Below are 25,420 nucleotides of genomic sequence, written 5' to 3'. Positions count from 1 at the left end.
AAACATGAGGCAGTAACGCTACAGTTTGATGTGTGTTTAACATGTGTGACATTTAAATATACATGAATACTGAACCTCCCCCTCATGATAAGATACAGTTCTCTTTTTTAATCAGTTTTGATCATTATAAATGATTGGGGATGAGTGAGGCAAATAACAATTTTTTTTGTCTGATTAATTGTACTTTTAAAATTTTATATATATATATAAAATGTATGAAACTGTTCAAGTGACAGTAAGCTCAGTGTTATTTAACAGAAATGAGCAACTTTGAATTTTCACTCAACTTGTATTTTTAATGTTGCAGCCAATATTATACAAACTTCTAAACTTGCATAGTTAATTATACTTACATAAGGTCAAATATTACATTACACCACATCTCTTGCTATTTGAATCGTCACTGGGCAGTTACATTTTACTTTTTCATTTCTTGTCTATTCAGTTTTCTGATGCAAATGAAGTCTACATATGCTACACATTTAAAATACATGCCATCTAGTTTTAACGTGATATTAAAAGCACAGAGTACAGGTATGTCATAGTACAGGTATGCCGTAGCCCATTCACGTACCAAACCTATCATTTTCTACCACAATTTTACATTAAATTCTTCTACTTTCAGCCGAGTTACAAACGCACCTGCATATTCCACTACAAAAGAACAGGTGTACTAGAGGAAAGTCACAAAGTATACGCAAAAACACGGAAAACCGCTTGTTACCAAAATAAGAGCAGCTAAAAACACCGTGCGTAAAAATGCGCCTTGTGCGTAAAAGCGCTTTTACTTTGAAAGGACGCACCGGATACACAGACCTACCTTACAGTTACCTTAAACGTTTGTCCGCCGAGTCTGGAGCGCTCCTCTCTCTCCTCTCGCTTCATGTCCCTTCTCCCTTTGCCTTTCTCCGACTGAAGCCTCTGGAAAGGACACATGCCAAGTTACGCTGCGCTCCCGATAAGAACCAGGTCGTAGCGTGTTCTTTCTAACGTCAAGACGACAACAACATCCAATCAGTTTTACTTTTTCACCTGAGCAGGAGAGGGGGGAAAGTGAGTGAAGCGGCGCATTCCTGGACGTGGTCGGCTCCATATTTCTCACCTGAAGTGTCCCTTGACTAACATCGCGGGGAAAAAGGCGTTTGACGAACTTCCAGACTTCAAGAGCGGTGCCTCGGGCGAAGAAGAGCCCCTGTTTGAAGCCGAGAGACGGACATTAACGCATTGAGAAGTGGTAGATACCGCGGCATCCACCATGGAGGTCTACGCTACTCAGAGGAAACTTACTTTGCTCGTCTTCGCCTTCTGCTGCGGGCTCCCAGGTCAGTAAAGTAACTTACCGCTGTGTTTTTTTGTTTTCTTTTTTTTGTTGCATGGCGGGAATTTTTGGTGCGCTCGTGCGTTTTTGTACGTTTTTTCTGACGTTGACGTGATGCTAGGACGTCCATGCACGTGCGTTTGTTTAATTAGCAGGTGTCAGATGTTGTGTGATCTAAATATTACTTTAAAATGAACTTTTTTCACTTTGTAACTGAAAAACGCTGAACTTTTGCTAATTAGGCCGATTACAAATGGCGGACAGTTATGTACAATTGCCTTTTTAAATGTTGTGTTTTATGCTAGCCTTAGTTTGTCTGATTTTCACTCAAATTGCCATAGTAACCCACTGAGGTAGCTGGAGGAAGTGTCTGGGGTGAGGGTTTTACTTTTACTTCACTACATTTGAGAGCAGATATCTGTACTTTTTACTCCACTACATTATTGAACTGGACTGTAAAGTAAAAAGCACTTTTCATATGATTTGAGGGGTTATTTTTTACCATATTTGTGTAAACATCCTGATTAAAGTTTTCCAGTTCAGGGTTCAGCTTTGAGCAAACAAAACTAAATTCATCAGAAAAATAAACTGTTACTGTTGAACAAAATGTTTCATCAATATCTCTACATTTACACTTTAACAAATGAACAACGCTTGTGTGAAATACTTTGACTTTTTACTCTTAAAGTACATTTTAAAACAGGTACTTTGCTGCTTTTACTTTAGTAGATTTTTTCATGTGATACTTTTGCTTAAGTAACTTTTTTGCTTTTCTTTCTCTACTTTTACTTAAGTAACACAGCTGAGTACTCCCACTTTTACTCAACTCTATAATGAATCTTTATGTTGTAATTATAGCCTCATTCTTGCGTTCTAATAGTGAAATCATTCTGAGTGCAGTGGTCCATGTGTGAGAGTGAGTGAAGAAGTGGATTTAAACCTGTTTGCTTTTCACAGGGTTTGAAACAAGAGAGTTACACATGATTATGTATTTCAGAGCTGTATAATCCCTTTATAGCTGGAGCTGTTGCTGGAGAGAGTGAGAGCCGAGCTGCTGTATTAAACTCCTACTTTGCGTGGTACTGTACGAGGCCTACTTCTGCCACCGCCTTTGATTTGGAAATGGGGCCACGGTGCTGCGATTTCTGCTTTTGAGAAGTTCTGAATGATTTATGAAGGCAAACGGCTCTGTTTGGTGTGTTTTTATATTCTTCAGAGAGCACACGCATTGAGAAACTTTATCAGGTCTGGGCAGATAATCAAATTGGAATAAAAATTTAAATCACTTGTAAGTGTTTTATTACTGTCAGACAGTGCTGGAAGAAGTATTCCATTGTGTTAAGTAAAAGTACAGATACTGGAGCAAAAAAAATACTCAAGTAAAGGTATCACATGAAAAAGTAAACTCAAGTAAAGGTATTAAAGTACCTGTTTACTTAAAGAGTAAAAAGTAAAAGTATTTCACACAGATTTTGAGGTCTTGTAAAGATTCAAATATAGTGATTTTGATAAAGATTTGAGCTGAATTTTGTTCAACAGAAACAAGTGAACAAATCATTTTGTCTAGCTTGTATATTTTTGTTTGCTCAAATTATGAACATGTTAAAAACCACCCTCAGCCTTTTCAGCAGGTCTCGGACAATAATAACAAAAATACTTGTACTTTTCAGTCCAGTTCAAAAGTGTAGTGGAGTAAAAAGTTCAGATACTACTCTGTACTGAAATAAAAGTAAAAAGTATCCACTATGTACTCAGTATGCAAAATGTACTTAAGTAAAGTAGAGATACCAAAAGTTTTTTCCTTAAATGCAGTACTTTATTACTTCACTACTTTAAGATGAGCTGCAGATCTGACAACAGAGGTGGAACACAATGAAGAGTTTTCATTAGAGCAGAGTTTGGAGAAATGCACTGGATCATTTTGTGTGTGAAAAGTCACTAGTGTTTCATTTATAATGTCTGTATTATCTTTGTTCGTCATCTCGATCACTAAAAGTTATATTTAAAAGCCACATTTAAAAGCTGTATATACAAATACAGTTAACTTAAAAAACAAAATTGGTCTTTATTTAAAAAAAAAAAATCATCATGAATCAATCATGATTCAGTTTTTTGCCCTACCGTACAAACGGAGTGTGACGTCACCCACAGCGTTTGGCTCCAAATGAAGCCCATCAAGGCTGGAAGTTAAAGGAGACAATTTGGATCTGTGTTCCATATTTGAAATTCTGACTGTATCATAGCAACCGAAAGGCCAATCCAGAGCGAGGCTGTTGAAGGTAACGCCTCTTCCCTCCCACACTGCTGGGTTAGCGCTTATCAATGCTGTCAATCAAACCTGTTGCTAATAATATTGGGAGCGAACTCAGAGAAATTCATAATTCAGTGAGGTTCATTCCACCTGGAGCCGTGTAGAGCCTCATGTTGTAGCTCCCAGAGCTTGTGTTCTTCTTCTGTTGCCAAAACAGTCTTCTGTCAATCTTTTACTGACACCGGCTTGTTTCACCAGGGAGGGGCATTTAGCTGGAAATACTACTTCTACTACCACACAGAGCGATACAGCCCCTGTGTGTGTGAGAGGGACCCCTGTGTGTGTGAGAGGGACCCCTGTGTGTGTGAGAGGGACCCCTGTGTGTGTGAGAGGGACCCCTGTGTGTGTGAGAGGGACCCCTGTGTGTGTGAGAGGGACCCCTGTGTGTGTGAGAGGGACCCCTGTGTGTGTGAGAGGGACCCCTGTGTGTGAGAGGGACCCCTGTGTGTGTGTGTGTGTGTGTGTGTGAGGGACCCCTGTGTGTGTGAGGGACCCCTGTGTGTGTGTGTGAGGGACCCCTGTGTGTGTGTGTGAGGGACCCCTGTGTGTGTGTGAGGGACCCCTGTGTGTGTGAGAGGGACCCCTGTGTGTGTGAGAGGGACCCCTGTGTGTGTGAGAGGGACCCCTGTGTGTGAGAGGGACCCCTGTGTGTGAGAGGGACCCCTGTGTGTGTGAGGGACCCCTGTGTGTGTGAGGGACCCCTGTGTGTGTGAGGGACCCCTGTGTGTGAGAGAGGGACCCCAGCTATTGATTATTTTAGTAATCCAGTATTCTATTGTTTATTTCCTTTGATTAATTAGTAATCTTATTTTTTAACTTCCATAAAATATCCTTGAAGTTTTGTTTGATAATTAAAATAAAGAAGTCATTTTTCTGCTTGAGAAAACACATTCATTATTAATGACAGACCAGATCAGAATGTCCCTATACTCTTTATCACCCGTTTATTAGACAAACTGAACAGGCCTCATTAAATGTGAACTACAGTTACACTTTTATCTTTTCATTTCATATAAAATAAATGACTCTTCAGCTCAGGTAATTTTAAACATCTACATGTTTATTCTGTTGAGCTCTGAGCTCTGTCTGCAGCTCCGAGGGAGAGTCATTTTGCAGCAGTAGCTCCATGAGTCCTTAGGCTTAGCCTCTGTGACTTTGGAGTATCAGAATCAGTATTGGAACTGACAAAGCTGCACATTTTTATCTTGTTGGTCTCCTCAGTATTGTCTCATTTAAATGCATTTTTATACAACCATGAAAGAGTAAGTTATGTTCAAAGCTGCACTATGTAACTTTTCTGGTTAAGGGTCCAACCGATCTCCATGGAGATGCTGCTTTGCCTGTAATATTCCACATGATTGCATTAAAGCTATTTATCTGCATAGACATAAGCAAGTCACACATCCAGGCCAAGTTACAGATCAGATCTGTGGAGCCCATTCACAGGTAGAATGTTTTCAAGGCATTTATGAGCAATATAACATTAAATACATTGAATAAATGCAAGGAAAGTTTAATGCCATACTGTGGAACATTTTAGGCCAAGGAAATGTTACATAGGGCAGTTTTTACTTGACCATAATCGGCAACTTCCGTTTTTTTCCCATTTATAGTTGTTGGGTTTTTTTTTTTCTGCCCTTTGAAATGTAGTTGCTACTGATGTCACTTCTGTTGTACTCCTGTCTGTCTAACCTTCAGCGGGGGGCAGTGATCTCATGAGTCAAACAATAGAACAGCACAAACAGTAGCTGCCCTTGACCCTGGGGGGGCGGAGCTCCGTCAGTCAGTCGCAGGTGTGTCCTGAAAACACAAGATGCAAAGGGAAGCGCTTGTGAATAGCAGCTCCCAGAACAGGAAGTAACACAGCTCCCAAACTCCCAACTGGACAAGCTCATAAGGGCAGGAAGTGAGTTGGGACAAGCACGATAACGCTGCGGAAGATGTGTCAGTTTGAAATCACAGCTACTCAAATGTTTCGTCATAAGGCGGGACAATGTGTTTTTTGTGTTTTATTTCTCAAGTATTACTAAGTGCTAAAAATAGGCAGGGCTGTGTGATTTTCAAATTCACATGTTTATACAGCCCTTTTCCACCTTCAAGGCTCAAAGCGCTTTACATCAAGGAACCACTCACCCATTCACACACACATTCACACACCAGTGTACACGGACACTGGGGCTGAGGTAGGATAAGTGTCTTGCCCAAGGACACAATGACAGCATTCATCTTCGAGAGCTAGTACCTAAACTATAGCTTTGTGATTGTCTTTGTGATTTGAAAATGTACTTCTTTCAGTTTGTATGAGTCTTTGTCCATTTTATATATGGATAAATGTGAATATGCTAGCTGCCACATTTCAAATAGGAAGTGATCATGGGTGCACTTCTGGCTCCATGGACTCTGGCTCCAATTCACTTAGACTCGTCATTTTGGTTTTATTTTGATGTTCATATTAACCCCCTCAACAAGATCCTGTTATTAATGTTCATATTTTGATTGTGTCTGTAACTCAAGATAGGAGCATTAATGACAGACAAATCAGTTGCTTTCTGTTCCAGAGGCTGCTCCCTCTAGCGTTAGCTACAGGTTTGATTAACAGCATTGCTAAGCGCGCTCTCCCTGCTAAACCAGAGCTGCGGGCCGGAAGGGACCTTCAACAGCCTCACTCTGGATTGGCTCTTTGGCTCTTTTGGTTGCTATGATAAATATGGAACTCTGCTTCAAATTGGTCCCTATACCGGCTAACCTCGATGATTTTCATTTGACTGGAGCCGAACGCTGTGGGTGATGTCACACTCACTTAGGCCACTTCTTTATACAGGCTTTGCTTTTATCCCAGTTTGGTCTGTGTGAGGTTATGAGGGTTAAAGCCACACTGGAACATTTTGAGCAAGTCGAGTAGTTGAACGCCATTAAAAGATTCACAGGGTTTTGAATAAGACATTAAAGTGCTTTTTCCATTGACACGACAGACAGGAGCTGCAGAGTCACTGAACATGGGGAATGTTTAAACCTGTTACTTTAGCAGATCTCTTCTTATTTCTGGAGACATTATCCACATTAGGGAGGTGTAAAGGTGGTGCTATCGGTGGAGTCAGGTGATAACAAAAGATTTACAATTATTATTGTGAGATTGAGCAATCATGATTTTCCTTGATGATTCGAATCCCGCTCTCGACATAAACGTCTTTGGTTTAGTGGTCAGATTGATTGATTTATTTTATTTAGTTCATTCATAAAATATAAAGATATCAGCAGTGTCAAGTGAATTGAAGTGTCAAGAAATGAATGAGAAGCAGCAGAAAGAAGAGTGATCTAATGTTATCTGCCTCATTTTTTCTTATAATGCTTATGCAAAAAGCAGGTCAAATCTACTGACCCACAGGTTGGCGGTGCGATTCCAGCTTCCACAGATGAATACTGTTGTTGTGTCCTTGAGCAAGACACTTAACCCACCTTGCCCCCAGTGTCTGTGTACACTGGTATGTGTGTGGAGGAGTGGTTCCTTGATGGAAAGAACTTTGAGACTTGAAAGTGGAAAAATGCTTATATAAAAATGATATTTACCATATATTGAGTTTGTCGATAGCTGCATCAGTTGACTGTGATTGTGACACTGATACTTTTATGATATTGATTCTTTTGTGATATACCGTAAATTTCAGATTATAAGCCTCTACTTTTTTCCCTTTGGACCCTGCGGCCTATACAACGGTGCTGCTAATATATACATTTTTACTGGTTAACGGCCACCGGGGGGCTGTCTACCAGTGGATGCAAAAGTGAGACAGATGTGGGGAAAGATTATGCACTGAAGAACACACTAGTTTTGATTTTAAACTCATTTTGCGCATCATGCACACACCCCCATCATAGAAAACACACAAGAAATGCAAATGATGCAGCTTTTAAGTTAAAGACAATGGATCTGGCATCAAAGAAGGAAATGGAGCCACTGCACGTAAGTTTGGCATTAATGAACTGATGGTGCGGCGTTGGAGGCGGCAGCGGGAAGAACTTAGTCAATGTAAAAAGACGACAAAAGTTTTCAGAGGAAATAAAAACAAATGGTACGTGTTGGTGCTGTTTTATTTTCTAAACATGCAGGTATGTTCATCCCATGCTGATGGTGTGTTGGTGCCCAAGAAAAAAAAAAAAGAAAAAATAGTGTCTATGTACAGTATTTCTGTGTAAATATCTCATGTTACAACATGAAAACCTGCGGCTTTCATTCAAGTGCGGCTTATATATGTACAAAATGTATTTTCTTTTCAAATTTGGCTGGTGCTGCTTATGTTCAGATGCTCTCAGTAATCCAAAATTTACAGTAGATCCTTTTTGTGAAATCGATTCTTTTGCGATGGGTCATGCAAACCATTTAAAGCCATTTTTACTTAAACATCTGCCTGTTCCCACATATCTGTAATAATAATTGTTTTCATGTTTATCTTTGTAATCTTGTGACATGCTGACGCTGGGTTGAACTCATCCGGCTCTTTGAAAAGCACAATCCTATTAACATTGTCTCTGTAAGTTTGGATCAGCTAATGTGATTAAACTGGGCCCTCAATCTGACTGCACCTAATCAGGGACTACATTTTAATCACTACACCGAACTCAAAGTGTCATTTTGGGGATAGGTGACTTCCTCATCCCTTCAAAGTCATCATTAAAATGCTTATACTATTTCATATTTCAACTTTGGAACGTTTATTGAATTAAAATGAAAGATGAGATAAAACATTTCAATTCTGTTTTTATATTTTTGCTCATTATAAAAGACAATATTGATTTAAAACAACTTCATAATAATAGACTGTGTATATATGAATGGACAGAGCTAACCTGCTAGCCACCGTGTTCCAAATGGGAAGTGATCATGGGTGCGCTTCTGGCTCCATCGACTCCAGTTCACTTTACATTGAAAAACTGTGGCCCCTCTCTCTGTAACTGCTGCTGTAAGGCTCATTTTGATAAGGGTCATTTTGGTCTTAAATATTCGTATTAACCCACTGTGCATGATCATTTTATTTCACTATTGTGTCGGTTAATCAAGATATGAATATTAATAACGGACAATTCTTCTTTGTCCAAGGTTGCTCCTGCTAGTGTTAGGAACAGGTTTGATTGACAGCTTTGCTAAGCACTCGCTCTGTACTAAATCAGCGGTGCAGACAGGAAGGGGGCACTTTTAACAGCCTTTCTCCAGATTAGCTGTTTGTTTGCTATGATACTCTCAGTCAGAATTCCAAATATGGAACTTGGCTCCAAATTCGCCCCTGTAGCCGTTTGCCTCCGTGAACTTCATTTGGCTGACACCGAACGCTGTGCGTGACGTCACACTCATTGGTCCACTTCTTTGTACAGACTGTGGCACATTATCTTTGTGTACAAAACTGGTGAACTGGTTCTATGCTGGTGGCCCTGCCTCTCCATTGTGACGTGTAAGATGTTTTTGCTTGGTCTACAATAGTGTATTTCAATACTAAGGAATAGACTTGATACCGATCCTGATACCACAGTGAGATAAAAACACTTTCTTTAGACAATAGAGTGTGATTTTCCACATTAATTGGTAGCACTTTCTTTTATATTCCCATGTGGCTTTATACCTGTGTAATCCCTCAGTGTCCAGTAGGTTCATAGTGGTCCATGGGTGTATACTAGTCTATGTGTCTTATATTTGTTCTGGTACAGCTCAAGATCATTCTAAAGATATTCAGGAAAGGTTCATTTCTGTCCTGTCAATGCAACTTTTTTATTATTGATACCTGCGAATAAATAGTATCTAGTTTTGACACTAGTTTTAATATTGATTAGTATCTGATTTTTGAGTTTTGACAACCCGAGGGTAGAATGCTCCACTGTATAGCATTAAACTAATCTACCTCCTTCGTTTTTGGGATTTGAACAATAAAACAAAATTAACTCAATTAACGCTAGATAGATAAGTGTAATGTTATACCGTGGAACATTCCAGGTGAGGCCATAACATCATGGAGACAAGCAGGAGATGGACCAGAAAAGTTACATAGTGCACCTTTATTATATTTGTAAATATGTACTTGGCAAAAAACGCTATCCTGACTGATGTAAATGTGTGGCAGGTTGGCAGTGTGATTCCAGCTCCCACAGATGAATGCTGTCATTGAGTCCTTGGGCAAGACACTTAAGCCACCTCACCCCCAGTGTCTGTGTACACTGGTGTGTGAATGTGTGTGTGAATGGGTGAGTGGTTCCTTGATGTAAAGCGCTTTGAGCTTTGAAGGTGGAAAAGTGCTATATAAAAATGTGATTATGACCATTTACCATGGACCCTCCACCAGAAGTTACATAGTGCACCTTCAATATATTTGAGTTGACAATACAGCATTAAAAAACCTGTATCCTGATGTAAATGTGTGACTGGGACAAGACCAGGTTATAAGTGAGGTAAAATATATTCTGCTCTTCTACCTCCCCTTCCCCCTGGCTTCACATGAGGAGCATACATGATCATCATGGGGCTCAGAGTGCACTGGTTTGAGGCCACTTGGCTGTGACTCCAGGTCTCCACACTGACATGCAGAGACCTCTATTTTTAATATTACTCGCTCCAATAAAATGAGCGGTCTACAAACTCACCACGCTCAGATTCACAGTCTGAGCACTGGGGCTGCATATAAGGAGAGTACTGCTATTTATGTGAGGGGAATGTTCTCAACGGACAGTTTTTAAAGAAGTGCATCTGACAGACTTGGACTAAAACCCTAAAAACATTACACACAGTAAATCTTACGTATGATGTTAACTAAATATGTTGCCTTTTTAATTTTTATTAGATTGCATTTTTTTCTGATGAAGAATAAATATAATTTTACAGCCTAGTTGGCGTTGCGCATAGACTGTACATATAAGTGGACGTAGCTAACCTGCTGGCTGCTGCATTTGAAATAGGAAGTGATCATGGACGTGCTTCCGGCTCCATCCATCCTCTGACTCCAGTTCACTTGACATTAGATAACAGTGACCTCTCTCTCTGCAACTGCTGCTGTCAGGCTCATCACTTTGGTCTTAAAATGTTCGCATTAACTCACTCTACATAATCTCGGTATTTTAATTCCGCTATTGTGCCAGTAAACTTAGACTAAATTTGGGCTACACTTGGGCTAATTTATAGATTTTTACTGATGACCTTTCTAAACTATTCTTTCTCGAGACTAAACCAGATCTAAAACAGGGTATAAAACCAGGACTAAAACCAAACTTGGACTAAACTTGAACTAAACTTGGACTAAAACCAGGACTAGACTAGGAGTAAACAGGATTTAACCTGGATTACATCCTTTACCCATTACCTCTTATCTTCACGACGACCATGGCTGTTGTATTCTGGACACACATCTGGCCAAAGAGCGTCTTCATTGGTTTTCCAGGTGGGTCTCTACAATGGACTTTACTTATTTAACAAGGTCAAAACGCGAGCTTCAAAGGCGTCCTCAGGGATTGCAAAGAGGAAATATGCGCTTCCACTGCTGATTCCTGCTCAACTCAACTGGAATTTCGTCAGAACCTCTTTTGCTTTGGTATTTTTAGTTCATTTTGGAACAATGGTAAACTGAACTGGGCTGCATCAATATCGGTTGGGGTTGGTGCAATTACTAAATAGGAAAGACAGTTGGAATGTCTTCTGCAAAGAAAATATATCCTGTCTTTTTATAGAAAAAAATCTTGTTGTACCTGTAGTTCAAACTAGAACTGGAAATCAGATGCTAATCGATGCTAAAAATAGGATTGAAACTAGATACAAATTTTTCGCAGGTATAGATACTAAAAAAGGCTCATTAACAGAACAGAAATGAACCTTTCCTGAATATCTTTAGAATGATCTTGAGCTGTATCTTTCACAAGTATAGACACACATGGACTAGTATACACCCATGGATCACTACGGAACCTACCTGGACAACAGAGGGATTACACAGATGTAAGGACACATGAGAATATAAAAGAAAGTATTACAATTTAATGTGCAAAATCACAGAATATTGTCTAAAGATAGTTTTTACTATCATTGTGGTATCGGAATCAGTATTGAAATTTGTGTGTATCCCTGAGTATCAAAATCGAATTATTTTAGTATTGTGACACCACCAGTTTGTTTGTTATTAATGTTCATATCTTGATTTACAACACAATAGTGAAATAAAAATACCAGGATCAGGTAGAGTGGGTTAATACAATCATTTTAAGATCAAAATGACGAGTCTGACAGCAGCAGTTACAGAAAGAGGGGCCACAGTTTTTTCAGTATAAAGTGAATTGGAGTCGATAGACCATGAACACTTTCTATTTGTAACGTGGCAGCTAGCAGGTTAGCTATGTCCATTTATATATACAGTCTACGGTCTTCTCTCTAATCTTAATTTTATTTACAATGTGCTTTGAACAGAATTCTTTTTAAACATTACAAATCGAATCATAACGTTTTTACATGTTAATAAAAACCCAATTAGTTTTTTTCCCTCAAAATGATGTAGCTGTACTTGGACCAGACTGTCCCCCATTAAAGTGGAAATGTGTTCCAAGTCTCCACATTGGACTATAAATATGACAATATGACAACGCTGGTTTATTTCTGTTTTCTCTCCCTATTGTTACCGTGACAACACTTAATCCTGGAATATATTCTATCTATCCCGTGGGTGCCTCGGAGGGCCATAGAATGTGGTTTGTCAAACTCACCACAATAGACTTATCTGTAATTGCCCATTTGGTAGAGTAATGCCAAAGGGAGGTCTGGAAAAGCTTCTTTCCAACTGGAGCCTGGATTATGAGCATTGAATCCTACTGTCCCCAACGACGACTGGTGTAATTTTGATTGTGAGGAAAGAGATTGAAGGATTTATAATGACAAGGCAATACCACCATGTACTTTTATTTTTTGTTTTAGCGAAAGCAGTTTTAGTCCAGCCCTGAGTGCGTCTCCTCATGTAATCCAGTGTAAAACAACATGGGAGCTTTAAACAAGGACTCGGGAGGGAAAGTAATAGATTAACCTTAAAGAGCCCGTATTATGTAATTTTCTGATCTGTTTTAATGTTGTTTCCTCAGCAGAAGCATACCTGGAGTTGTGTTTCGTCTCATTTATTGTGATGTCACGTGGTAATACAGGAAGTGCTCCACTGTGTTTTTAAACTCCATACACCTTCACTAGGATCATTTGGATGAGCTCAGCCCTGGAATTGCCGATCTCTACTGAACAAAAGGTAAAACGATCTGTTAACTTGAAAACTACCACTTCATGACATCACATGGTGGAACAGAGTGTTTTGATCTTTGGAGACATAGACAGACTAATAATAAAGTGTTACTCAGACGTGTGAATGAACCAAAACACAACTCCAGGTATGTTTTTCAGGAGGTAACAGCATTAAAACATGCGTCTCATGACTTTACTTGGTGATATGTTGTTAATTCAAGGTGACTTTGGCCGCGTTCAGTTCATTCATGAGTTTATCTCGTCTGGAACTCTATTTATTTGTAACTATCCCTTCATTTTTAAGAGTCCCTACCCAGAAATAGTAAGAGAAATGATTTTATTCAAAAAATGGTCAAACTCAGAGCTTGACCCTCTTCCGTTCTCCCGTTTAATCCCTCCATCATAAATCTCAAATAATGCCATTACACCGGGGTCATGTAAACAGCCTCATCCAATTATATTACCTTAATTAAAGCTACACTCCGCGGCTTAACCCTACGATTAACGAAGGTGGAGCGCCGAGGGTTTAGTCTGAATTTAAAATCCTTCTGACCTTCCCAAGTCCAGATCTGACAAGTCCAAAGTCCTGCCCCACATCCGAGACTTACAGCACCTTACTATTTTAGGCTCTATGTCTTTTTAAAGTGTCAAATTCATTTTAACGCAGACTTAGCATAGCGAAACGGGCTTTTAAAGGAAACGTGATTATAAACGTTTTTGAATGACGACTGTGGAATTGGGGCTCAGTCTGACATTTAAGTTACCAATATTAAAGGTGTGCTATGTAACTTTTCCTATGGAACTATGAAGCCTGTAATGTTCCACAGTACGGCATTAAAGGTCCTGTACTTGTTTGCATGTATTTGAGCTAAATGTGTCCTTCCCCAGTATAGATATTTATATTTTTCGTGTTTTTCAGACAGTATAAATCAGATACAGTGCCTTTAAACTTATCTAACACGCATTATTCAATTGTGTGTGTTTTTTTTTTTTTATAACCTGGTAGCATCACCCACAGATACTCCATCAGAAAAGTTACATAGTACACCTTTAAAAATTCGGTTACTCGGTGAATGAAAGCTTTTTGTGGTCTTATGCACATAAATGCTGCTAATGCTAATACCTGAGAATAAACGCATTGTAGAAAATGTATGATACAGAACCAGACCAGTGCTGACTTACTACATGTTCAGATGAGTTCTCTGTCTCTTTCTCTCTTTCTGGTCTATCAGTTTTGTCCCATATCAATCCACGGAGTCAAAGGAAGAAGGCCGTCTTTCTGGGGTCATGAGAAAGCCACTGTTCGACATTCCCAACACTCTCTTAAAGGGACAGGCACACCAAACCTCGCAACTTCCTACTCTTCCTGGTTCCGACTGTTCCGAATATTACGGTTGCCTTTAAAAATTAAGCTACTCACCAATTCACTTTTTTATGTGATGACTTTTATGATCGACCGAAGCTGATCCCAGACCCCACGTGGACAGTTAAACCAGTGCCGTGTGTGTATTCCTTTAGTTACAACAAACATAATCCCAGTTATTCCCAGCTGATGTTTGCACTGGGGTTTACTGGCAGTTCTGCTTGTCACTGATGCTGCACAGAATGGAAAGTATAGCATAATTATAGCACTGAAAACATGGCTAGAGTCTATGGTCTATCTCTGGGCTTTGGAATAATGAAAAGTTAGGACTGTTTTGCCATAGCGATTAACTATTTAAAACGAAATATATCTCACAGTGTTGCCCATGAATAACTCTCCATTTGACTGAGACTGAAATATGAACTGACAAATTAATACAAGAATCCCATGTGTTTCAGATCACATGGGATTGTAGAAGTTTAATACAATTTTCTGTACAAATTTAGTTTTGTTGAGAACATTTTATTATCTAAACAAGTGCAGCGTTTGCAGAGCATATTACTCCATGCTCTGTTCACTGTTCTCATCATAAGGTGGGAACAGAGCTTTGGTGATGTAGACAGACATAATAATAAAGAGTTACTCAAACATGTGAGAATGAAACAAAACACAACTCCAGGTCTGTTTTTGAGGAGGTAACAACATTATAACATGGCTTAAACCTCACAAGAGTCAATTTTTTGTAGGATAGGTATAATACTTCCAGCCTTACTAAACAATTGGGTACTTGTTCCATCACTGTTCATATAATTTAACTGTTTTGTTACTCAAGTAAAAGTACAGACACTGGAGCAAAAAAAACTCCTACTTAATCAAAAGTATTAAAGAACCATTTAAAAATGCACTTTAATAGTAAAAATAAAAGTATTTCACACAGATTTTGAGGTCTTATAAAGCTTCAGATGTAGTGATTTTGATAAAGATTTGAGCTGAATTTTGTTCACTAGAAACAACTGAATCATTTTTTTCATTTTGTTTTTATTTGTATATTTTTGTTTGCTTAAACTATGAACGCATTAAAAATAAACCATCCTTTTCAGCAGGTCTGACAATAATAAAAAATAATTTTACTTTTCAGTCCAGTTCAGAAATGTAGTGCAGTAGAAAGTACAGATACCTAAAATATGTATTTAAGTATAGTACTGTAGTACTTTTACTTCATTCCACTGTGTGTGAATGATGCGGTACACGGTGATTTGGAGTAATATGATGCTCCTATGACCAGGTTAATGACTGTTTACCGTCTGGAGAGCCGCATGGGGGCTTATTTCTGGAGCTCAGAGGCCAGTCCGAGCTGGGTTTTCTCAATCCTTTCTCAGCACAACTGCTGACGAGAACAAAACTTTACCTGCTTTTCCTGTTCAGAATTATAACTTTGAAACCAGTCGTCAACAAATGTAAAAATGTCCCATGTTCAACTGTCAAATGGTAGAAGTACTTGTATAAGAAGAATGACATGTTTCTAGTGAAGGTGTATGGAGTTTAAAAACACAGTGGAGCACTTCCTGTATCACCACATGACATCACAAGGTGGATTAGACTGCTTTTAGTTTGAGAGAAGAACTCAGCCTAAATATGCAGGTTTGTGTGTTAAACGTGTGTGAATGAAACAAAACAACTCCAGATCTGTTTGTGATGAGGAAACAACATTAAAACAGAGGTCAGAAAAAGTGTAATATGGGCCCTTTAACACACGCCATGGCTATGGCTCCTATTTCTATTTTGCAAAACCACAAAGGCTGCTCGTTGACACAGCATGATGTCTCCAGCCAATTATAACTCGATTCTCTCCCCATGTTTCACTTCAGAGCTGTTGGTAGAGGCCACTTTCACTCACCCATGATTATATGTAATGGGATAGTTATCATAATGCGCTATGGCTTTCTTTGAATGATACATGTATTTTACCGATGTGCGTATTTCACTTTCAAATCTAGAGCACATTCATGTTAGCTTCTGTGGGTTTCTTTAAGTCGGGCTGCAAGAGTTATCGCAATCGAAATAGCAGTTTGAATGGAGGCAGTTAGCCAATCATAAAGGCCACCATTTCCACCTCAAACAATAAAATCTCCAGTTTTTTCTGCATAAAAGCTGCTAACCCTGTAGTTTAGATCTGTACAAACATGTTCTGAAATGTCCCTGTGTGTCAGATGCCCTTCCTGTGTCTTCATGGGGTCTTATTCTGCATAAAAATGTCTATGTACAAATGATATGTGCAAACATGTTCTGAAGTGTGATTCTTGTAGAAGTTTATCCCATGCATAATTCAGTTTTATTGTTAACTTTTCTGGACATGTTTAAAATGTGAACTTTGAACTGAATCCTATTTTAAAAACATAAATCTAACCGTTGCACTTGTCAGAAAAATCACAATTGCATCTTGCTCAGGTCTATAAGGCGCAGCTAGCTTCTTTGCTAGTTAGCCCAGATGACTCCACTATGAACAGATCTTTTTTTCCAGCGCGCCAGACAGATGTTGCGCGCAGACGTCAACAACGACTACAGCCGAATCTCCTCATGACCTGTCCTTTTTGAAAAGTGAATAAACCGCAGACAGAAGGGAATTGAGGGCAGTGGCTTAGACAAGATGGGCTGGGTTTAGTTATTCTTATAGGTGGGGGTTGGAGGGGTGAATTACGACTTGCGGGAATTATCATAATCCCGGTGTTCTTCCTCAAGTGGCCAGTTGTGGCAGAGATTAGATATGAAGGATTTGGAGAAAATATCTAAGTGCGATTGTGATAAGATAGAGACTAGGACTGTCATAGTATTGAAAATCTGATACTAATTGATACTAAAACTAGTAACGAAATTGGGTACTAATATTTGGCAGGTATCGATACTAAAAAGTCACATTGACAGGACAGAAATGAACCTTTCCTGAATATCTTTAGTGATCTTGAGCTGTATCAGAACAAATATAAGACACATAGACTAGTATACACCCATGGACCACTATGGAACCTACTGGACGACTGAGGGATTATACAGATACAAGGCCTCATGGGAATATAAAAGAAAGTACTACCATTTAATGTAGAAAACCCCATTTTATTGTCTAAAGAAAGTGTTTTTGTATCATCATTGTAGTATGGGAATCGGTATCGAGTATCAAATCTATTCCTTAGTATCAAAATCAAGAAATGTTAGTATCGTAACAACAGTTTGGAGCAGAGTTCAGACTTTGAAGAAAGAAATTTTGGTATTTCTTTGAGTAAAATGGCAGTGAATAAACGCCTACATCTTTATATTCAGGAAATACATATTGAAAAACCTGAAAAATCAACTTGAATCTAAATAAAAATAAAAATAAGTGGGTCAGCCCTTATTTTCTTTAGAGGCTTTGTTACAACTTAATGCCATACTGTGAAACTTTCTAGGCTAAGCAAACAATATCTCTATGGAAAGGAGCAGCTGACACGCCCTTGTATACCCCCATGGACCGCTATAGAACCTACCTGTCCGACACAGGGATTACACAGATATAAGGCCTCGTAGACTAGAGTACAGAGGGGTGGGGTGTACTTTCCAGGACTTGATTCATGGTAATGTGGTCGGGCGTGGGGACATCATAACGCACTAAAGTGAATTTATATCTGACACTTAACCCACCACAATGTGTCACCAGAATGCATCGTGGGGTTTTTTTTTATAGCAGGGCTGTGGCTGACAGTTATTCAGAATGACACTGGGGGCAGTTGGGGACATGTTTGTGATATTTCATAAGGACGTGTGTATGAATGGATATTATTAAAACATGAATGCAAATCATAATAATACATTTTTATACAGCACTTTTCCACCTTCAAGGCTCAAAGGACTTTACATCAGGGAAACAATCACCCATTCACACACACAATCATACAACGGTGCACACAGACATTGGGGACAATGTGGGTTAAGTGTCTTGCCCAAGTGTCTTGTGGGGAATGATTGAATCGCACAGCCAGCCAGTGGAACAGTGGATTGGACCTTTAAACCAATGATGTTTATGTTGAGAGCAGAATTCGAACTGCAAACCTTCGGATCAGTGCACAAACACTCTACTGACTGAGCTACTGTAAATACACTTCAAAGTTTTAGGTAGTAGTAGACATCACTTTACATATTACATTCCAAGCATTCAAAATAGACAAAATCCTACAGCTAAGGCCCTGACCATAGACTGTATAAAGGAGTGGACTGAGCGAGTGTGACGTCACCCACAGCGTTCGGCTCCAGTCAAATGAAGCTCATGGAGGCTAGCAGGTATAGGGGCGAATTTGGAGCAGAGTTTCATATTTGGAATGCTGACGGCAGGTATCATAGCAACCAAAGAGCCAATATAGATCGAAGCTGTTGAAGGCAACGCCCTTCCCGCCCACATTGCTAGTTTGACGGGACGGGCACATAGCAACACAGTCAATAAATTCACATCTTGATTTAGAGACACAATAGCAAAATAAAAATCATGTAGAGCGGGTTAATACAAACATTTTAAGATCAAAATGACGAGCACAAAATGACAGCAGCAGTTACAGAGAGAGGGGCCACAGTTTTTCAATGTAAAGAGAATTGGAGCCAGAGTTGATGGAGCTGAAAGTTGGCATGGGCCATTTGGAACACAGCGGCTAGCAGGTTGGCTATGTCCATTTATAGATAAAGCCTATAGTTCTGATAAATCAATCTGGAGATGGGTCCTGGGCGCTCTGCAGCTTGCACATTTTACGACTTGGGCCTAGAAATGCTGAGAAAATAAAGCGTGTGGTGTGGGGTTTAAAACATTAGGTTGTGTTTTATAGTGCTGTAGTCGACTAAATATATGTGCTGCAGCGCGATTGGTCGACTAAATGGGGGCTTGGTCAAGATTAGAGTTGACAGAGCCTTTTCTGTGGCAGCATCCAGACTATGGAAGAGCGCCCTCTGCCTGTCAGATCCTCCCAGTCGGACAGAAGTAGATCTACAATAAACAATACAACCAAGGTCTACCCAAGGTCTACCCAAGGTCTACCCAAGGTCTACCCAAGGTCTACCCAAGGTCTACCCAAGGTCTACCCAAGGTCTACCCAAGGGCTACCCAAGGGCTACCCAAGGGCTACCCAAGGGCTACCCAAGGGCTACCCAAGGGCTACCCAAGGGCTAAACAAGGACTAAACCAGATTATCTGTATATTTGTTTTTTGCTGAATTTTATGTGAAGCACTTCGGTCACCTCAAGTTGTTTTAAATATGCTGTAGATATTGAATATAGCATTGGGAGACCACAGCCCCTGGGGACACTTTTCGAGATCTGGACCCAACATCTTTGTCTGGAGTTTACCTTTATCTGTTGACTTAGCCTAGTGAGCATGTTCTAAACAGAGATATCACTCCCACATCTCCACTGTTGACTCCAGTGTAATTCCAGGCAGCAGGCAGCACATGGAGCAGATGGGGTTATTGTGTGTGGGACAGACAGAGGCAGGCGGCTCGCTGGAGGAGTCATTATTGTGGCACTATTAAGCCTGAGCCTGTGGGGCATCAGAGCAGTGTTGGTGTCAATGAAGCAGAACCAGTGAAGACGCCAGTGAAGACACCAGAGCCAGCAGGGGGCGCACAGTGTGTCGTGACACCAACGTCTCCACCCGCTCCGACAGTCGGCTGACAATCACTCACTCTGACACACCTACATCTATCTCAAGGACAAAGACAAGGTTTTTAGAAGAGTTTAGAGAGGGAAATATTTTTGGTCATGTTGAACAATTTGGGAAAACTATCTAATTGGAATTTTTTGATTTGCGACTTATGTTTTAATAGTAAGATTGTGTTCAAAGTCACATTTTAAACATGTTTGTAGGCTCATTTCAGTTATTTTGTCAGTTCTTCTGGACATAACAGTAGGCCATCTGACACAGAGAGCATCTGACACACAGGGACATTTCAGAACATGTTTGTACAGATATTAACTACAGGGTTTTCAGTTCTTAGAGTAAAAATATTTAGTTTTGTCACACCCCTTCATATTGCATTGTGGGTTAATATTTCAGGCCTCAAATTGCATAGAAATAACTCCTAAGAATGCAAAGGTCATAGGTCACATTGATTATGGTTGGACGTACTGTTTTCAAAATTGATTCCCAGACATGAACTGATAATAAAACTAGTATTGGAAGGTCAGAGCTGTTTCATCAATACTTGAATAATCTTGACAGTTTGTTGGTTCGAATCCCGCTCTTGACATCAACACTGGTAGAGCGGTCAGATCCAGCTCCCACAGATTAATGCCGTTGTCGTGTTCTTGGGCCAGACACTTAACCCACTGCCCCCAGAGTCTGTTTACACTGGTGTATCAGTGTGTGAATGGGTGATACCTCATGTTTTTGTTCCAATCACCAGAGATGAATTAAAAATATCTCATATCATTCCAGTAAACACATTTTTTTCCACTACTATTCCTCAGCTTGTGTCTATTTTTGTGAATTGGAGGCGGAGCTGAGGTGCGTTCGCTGCAGCTTCAGTAATGATCAAGGGCTCACAGAGGAACTTAATGTCCCGGATTACGGAGATTTGCTCTGAGGTTGCTCTCTTACTCTGTCTTACTCTGAGAAGGCCATGGGCACATCAAGAAGAAGCCAAACCAATGTCTATTTTTATAACGGGCCAATGTACAGCTGAACTCTAGGTTAATGACGTTTTGGGGTGACTCAAAGTGCCATCCATTTTGAACTCAAATGTCATTCTCTAAAACACAAAGACATGAAGCTCTAAAGGAAATGGTTTTACATTATGAATGAGTTTAGATAGTGTTTCCAACAGAGTAATGAAACGTGACTCTCACTTACTCTCCAATTACTTAGACTTGAACAGAATCAAGATGGTGGACGATATACCTCACCTTATGCTAGCTGCTTAAAGGGCCCATATGACTCTATTTTCTCATCTGTTTTAGTGTTGTTTCCTCATTACAAACTTGAGTTGTGTTTTGAGGAGGGTTTAACGCTCGCAAGAGATTCGCGTAATATAGGACCAAAGAAAGATGCATACCGAGGACTGCCTTTCGAGTGTGGTTTCATTAAAAAAAGAGAATATCTTTTCTTTCCAAGTGCGAGTCATAGAATTGTGTTAAGTTGAATTTATACTTTATTAATCTCTTGTGAGGGAAATGCATTCTCTGCGTTTGACCCGTCTTTCAAGGCCACTGGTGCCACTATGCGTCCAGGGACCCATGTCCACGTTTTGAACTAGTCTTGGTCAGTATTTGCATTTGCATTTGGGATGATGGGGGAGAACCATTTTGCAGCCTACTTCAATAGCCAACCATTTATACATCTTTTATTGTAGAAATGTGAATTTATTTTTTATTTTTTCAGTCTCTTAACATAGGTCTAAACAGCCGTCCATAGCTGTGTCCTCAGCTCGTCCTTAGTTTGTCCTTAGTTTACACGTCCTACGTGATTGAAGGTCGAGATGAAACTCAAAAGTCCAGGCTTTATAAATGCGTTCGTCTCATGGGTCTTTAAATCCATGTGTCCAGTCACATAGAAAAGTCAGCGCTGCATCGATTTCTTTATTTCTCCGAGTCTGTGATGTCTCAGAGAGCACGACCCCAGCCCCCACCCCCCCACCTCCCTTCTCCACCCTTCTCCACCCTTCTCCTCCCTCCCCCTCCCTCCTCCTCCCTCTTCCTCCCTCTACTCCCTGCTCTGCCCCCTGGCTCCTGATCTGACCCCACCTGCATCACTCTCGATTTCATTAAAGTCTTTTTGTTCTGGACTAAATGGGGTCTTCAGCAGGTGGTCTCTCATCTTAGCTCATGGTTCTGTTGTGGATTTAATCTTTGTTATTACTCTGCCTTTTTGAAATAAATTGATTGGGACACCCAGAGGAGGTAACAGAGGAGGTGAAGAGTCTTCGTTGCCCCCAGGTGCTTTTTGCCCCGGGTCCCCATATTTCTGTCAACGGACCTGGGAACACCTTTTGGAGAGTATGAGAGTTTTGACTTAGGGCTGAACGATTTGGGAGGATTCTTTTCAAGTTCACATTTTCAACATGTCCAGAAGAAGTGACAAAAATACTGAGATCTGAAATGACAAACTAAAACAAGAATCACCTTTCAGAACATCACGGCTCATTTGAAAACGGCGAACTGTACCGGTGAAACAAAAGTGCTGAAATGGTCCAAATAAGTCCATCAAGGGTCGAGCCTTAAAGATTCACCATGTAGCTTTTCTAGTGGAAGGTCTGCTGCTTTCTTGTTTCCATGGAGATTGCTTGCTTTATTGCTTTGCCTGGAGAGTTGTACAAAAAAGGACAAACTAAATAATGCTATTTTAAAAATCAAATCCTCCCTCACGCACTCTGCACCCTTGTTCTCCTCCTAGCTCCTCCTTCTTCCTCCCTCCTTCTCCTTCTCCTCCCTCAGCTTCTCTCCTCCTACTCCTTCCTCTCTCCTCTCTTTCTCTCTCTCCTTTTCTCTCCCCCTCCTCCCTCCTCCTTTTGTGCAAGTAAACAAACCCAAAATCAGAGAATTTTTGGCTTATATGATTTTTTCTTGCCATTTATTACTCCAACTATAAACCTGACCCCTCCCCCCCAGTATCTTCATCCTCTGGCCGTCCACCCTCCACTTCATCCCGTTCCCCTTGGGGCTTGGAGCATCTCATCAGTGTCAGTGTGTGAGCTCAGAGCCGGGGCCTTAGCCTAACCCGTATAAGTGTTTTTATTCTACACAAAAGCCCTCCAGCCAGTGCATTTCTAAACATGGTTCGATGTCTCGAGTGTCTAGAACAGATCATCTATATATGTATTTGCATGGGTCATTTTTCATGTTTGGCCTGTAGATATGGTCGATTATAGAGGCTTGATTATAGAAGAGGGAGATGTACTTAATATTTTAATCTCTAAAACAACTATAGCCATTTTCAGCGTATCGTCCATTATGAAATCTTTTAAAAAGAGGCTGCAAAAAGAGCTTATCTAATATAATCTTCTAAACAGGGCTCAAGACTAACGCCGTAACATGTATCGTCGTGCTGGGACTGGTAAAAATTGAGGTGGAGCCGGTCTCTGGACGGACACAGCCTCTCCCTCCCCTTCAGAGTCTTATACAGATGAAATGACCCCTGGCATCAGTGCATTCAGCATTTTATTATTATTTTTAAGAGCTTTAAGTGTCACAGAGCAAATATCTCTATCACGGCATCATTAAGAACTGCTCACTTCTACCTTTCAGCCCCCTCCTCCTCCCTCGTCCCTCTGCGTCCTTCTTCCTCCTCCCTCCTCCTCCGTCCTCCTCCTTCCTCCGCCTCCCTCCTCCTTTCACTCTCCTTGTAGCAGAGGTCCACACAGAGGAGACTGCTGTTCACTCTGTACATCGACGGCTCTATCTGTTTATTTTTTATTTTTCACTTTTATGTTCTCAGACGAGTTGTGGAGCTGTAGCTTCTTTCTAAACTTTTTCCAATGCTCTGCAGACAGCTCATCTGAAAATCAGCTTTCGTGTAAAACACTCTAAAACCTTTCTAACCTAAATCCACTCTGTGTCCACTCTGTGTTCACCAATAAAAAACAGTGCCCCTTAGTCTTCACACACACACATCAGGTGCCTGTAGGTGAAGTCAGCTGAGTAAATGAGCCAACAATTTATTAAAAATAATTAAGACATTATTATATAAGGAATGACACGTATATGTGGGTAAAACATATATATATACGTATGTGTATATATATGTATATGTGTATATATATATATATATGTGTCAGTATTTCACATGATCCCACAACGAGCCAGTTACAAAGGTATTCTCCATGAACAATAGGGTTTATTCTGTTGGTTAACTTCAGGATCCATCAAACAGTTTCAATTAAAATGTGAACATATTTTGCTGACTCCTCATTAGGCTGGTCTGTCTCTGAGATAACCCAGTCTATTAGACTGACTTGAATCAAATTTCCCAGAATGCAAAGTAACTGGCTAAGGAGAAAATGATTAGTATTGATTGTAAACTCAGGTCTCTGTCTGCGTCCAGAGATCTTCAAGGAGTCCAGGCCCAAACTTGACCTTGAAATGACCTATCAACCAATCAATCAATTTTAAATATGCATATTACAGAGAGGCTTTGCCTGGTTAAACGTGGATGGGAAATATCTGGGAATATCACGAGCCACAGGGGGCAGCAGTGGCTCCAATTCAAAGATATTGTTGTGTCCTTAGGCAACACACTCACATTGCCTTGTATGAATGTGATTGTGCGCTGATGGTGGTTGGAGGGGGCAATGGCACACATCAGCAGCCTCCCTTTCGTCAGTCTACCCCAGGGCAGCTGTGGCTAAAATAGTATCTTACCATCAGAGTATGTAATGGATTTAGAGCCGAGTTTCATATTTGGAATTCCAACTGTGAGTGTCGTAGCAACCAAAGAGCCAATCCAGAGCGAGGCTGTTGAAGGTAACGTCCCTTCCCGCCCACACCACTGGTTTAGCAGGGAGCGGGCGCTTAGCAACACTGTCAATCAAACCTGTTGCTAGCACTAGTGAGAATGACCTTGGGGAAAGAAGGCGTCTGATTTATCTGTTATTAATGTTCACAACTTGATTTACAGACCCAATAGTGTAATAAAAACACCAGGACCATGTAGAGCGGGTTAATATAAACATTTTAAGACCAAAATGACGAGCCTGACAGCAGCAGTTACAGAGAGAGGGGCCACAGTTTTTCAGTCAAGTAAACTGGAGTCAATGGAGCCGGAAGCGTGCCCATGCTCACTCTCTAATTGGAATGTAGCAGATAGCAGGTTAGATAAGTTCATTTATATATATACGGTCTATGCTTGAAAGAACTTAATAAATCTGACACATTATTATAGTTTTAGAGATGGAGATCCTAATAATTTTGAGCACTTTCCCCTTGCGAACCCTGTAATCAGTTAACAGTTGCACAGGGCATATCTGTAGACGTCGATTTGCTACCACATACCACTTTATTTTTTAATACTTTTGAAAAATTGTTTCACTTTTTGTCTTCATATTAGTTACCATTTTTCTGAGGGTTTGGCTCAGCCCTCAGCTCCCCTCCAGTCAGTTCACTTTGTTTACTTGAGACTCTCCTGGCTCACTGTTGTAGATAATTGCATGCTCTTATCTGTTATTCTGTCTCAGCCACACTCGGAGA

General features: G+C 40.2%; 1 protein-coding gene across 1 annotated transcript in view; it reads left to right on the top strand.

Moving 5' to 3' along the window:
* The first annotated feature begins 877 nt into the window (after window positions 1-877).
* Window positions 878-25,420, top strand: part of esama (endothelial cell adhesion molecule a) — a 99,061-nt gene continuing 74,518 nt past the window's right edge. The window contains exon 1 of the mRNA XM_055226830.1: window positions 878-1,322. Coding sequence (XP_055082805.1) covers window positions 1,256-1,322 — 67 coding nt within the window. The 5' untranslated portion in view covers window positions 878-1,255. The remainder of the gene's footprint in view (window positions 1,323-25,420) is intronic.

Source organism: Periophthalmus magnuspinnatus, chromosome 14, assembly GCF_009829125.3.
Source record: "Periophthalmus magnuspinnatus isolate fPerMag1 chromosome 14, fPerMag1.2.pri, whole genome shotgun sequence".
In the NCBI taxonomy this organism is placed as follows: Eukaryota; Metazoa; Chordata; class Actinopteri; order Gobiiformes; family Gobiidae; genus Periophthalmus; species Periophthalmus magnuspinnatus.
This window is presented reverse-complemented; position numbering and strand designations above follow the sequence as displayed.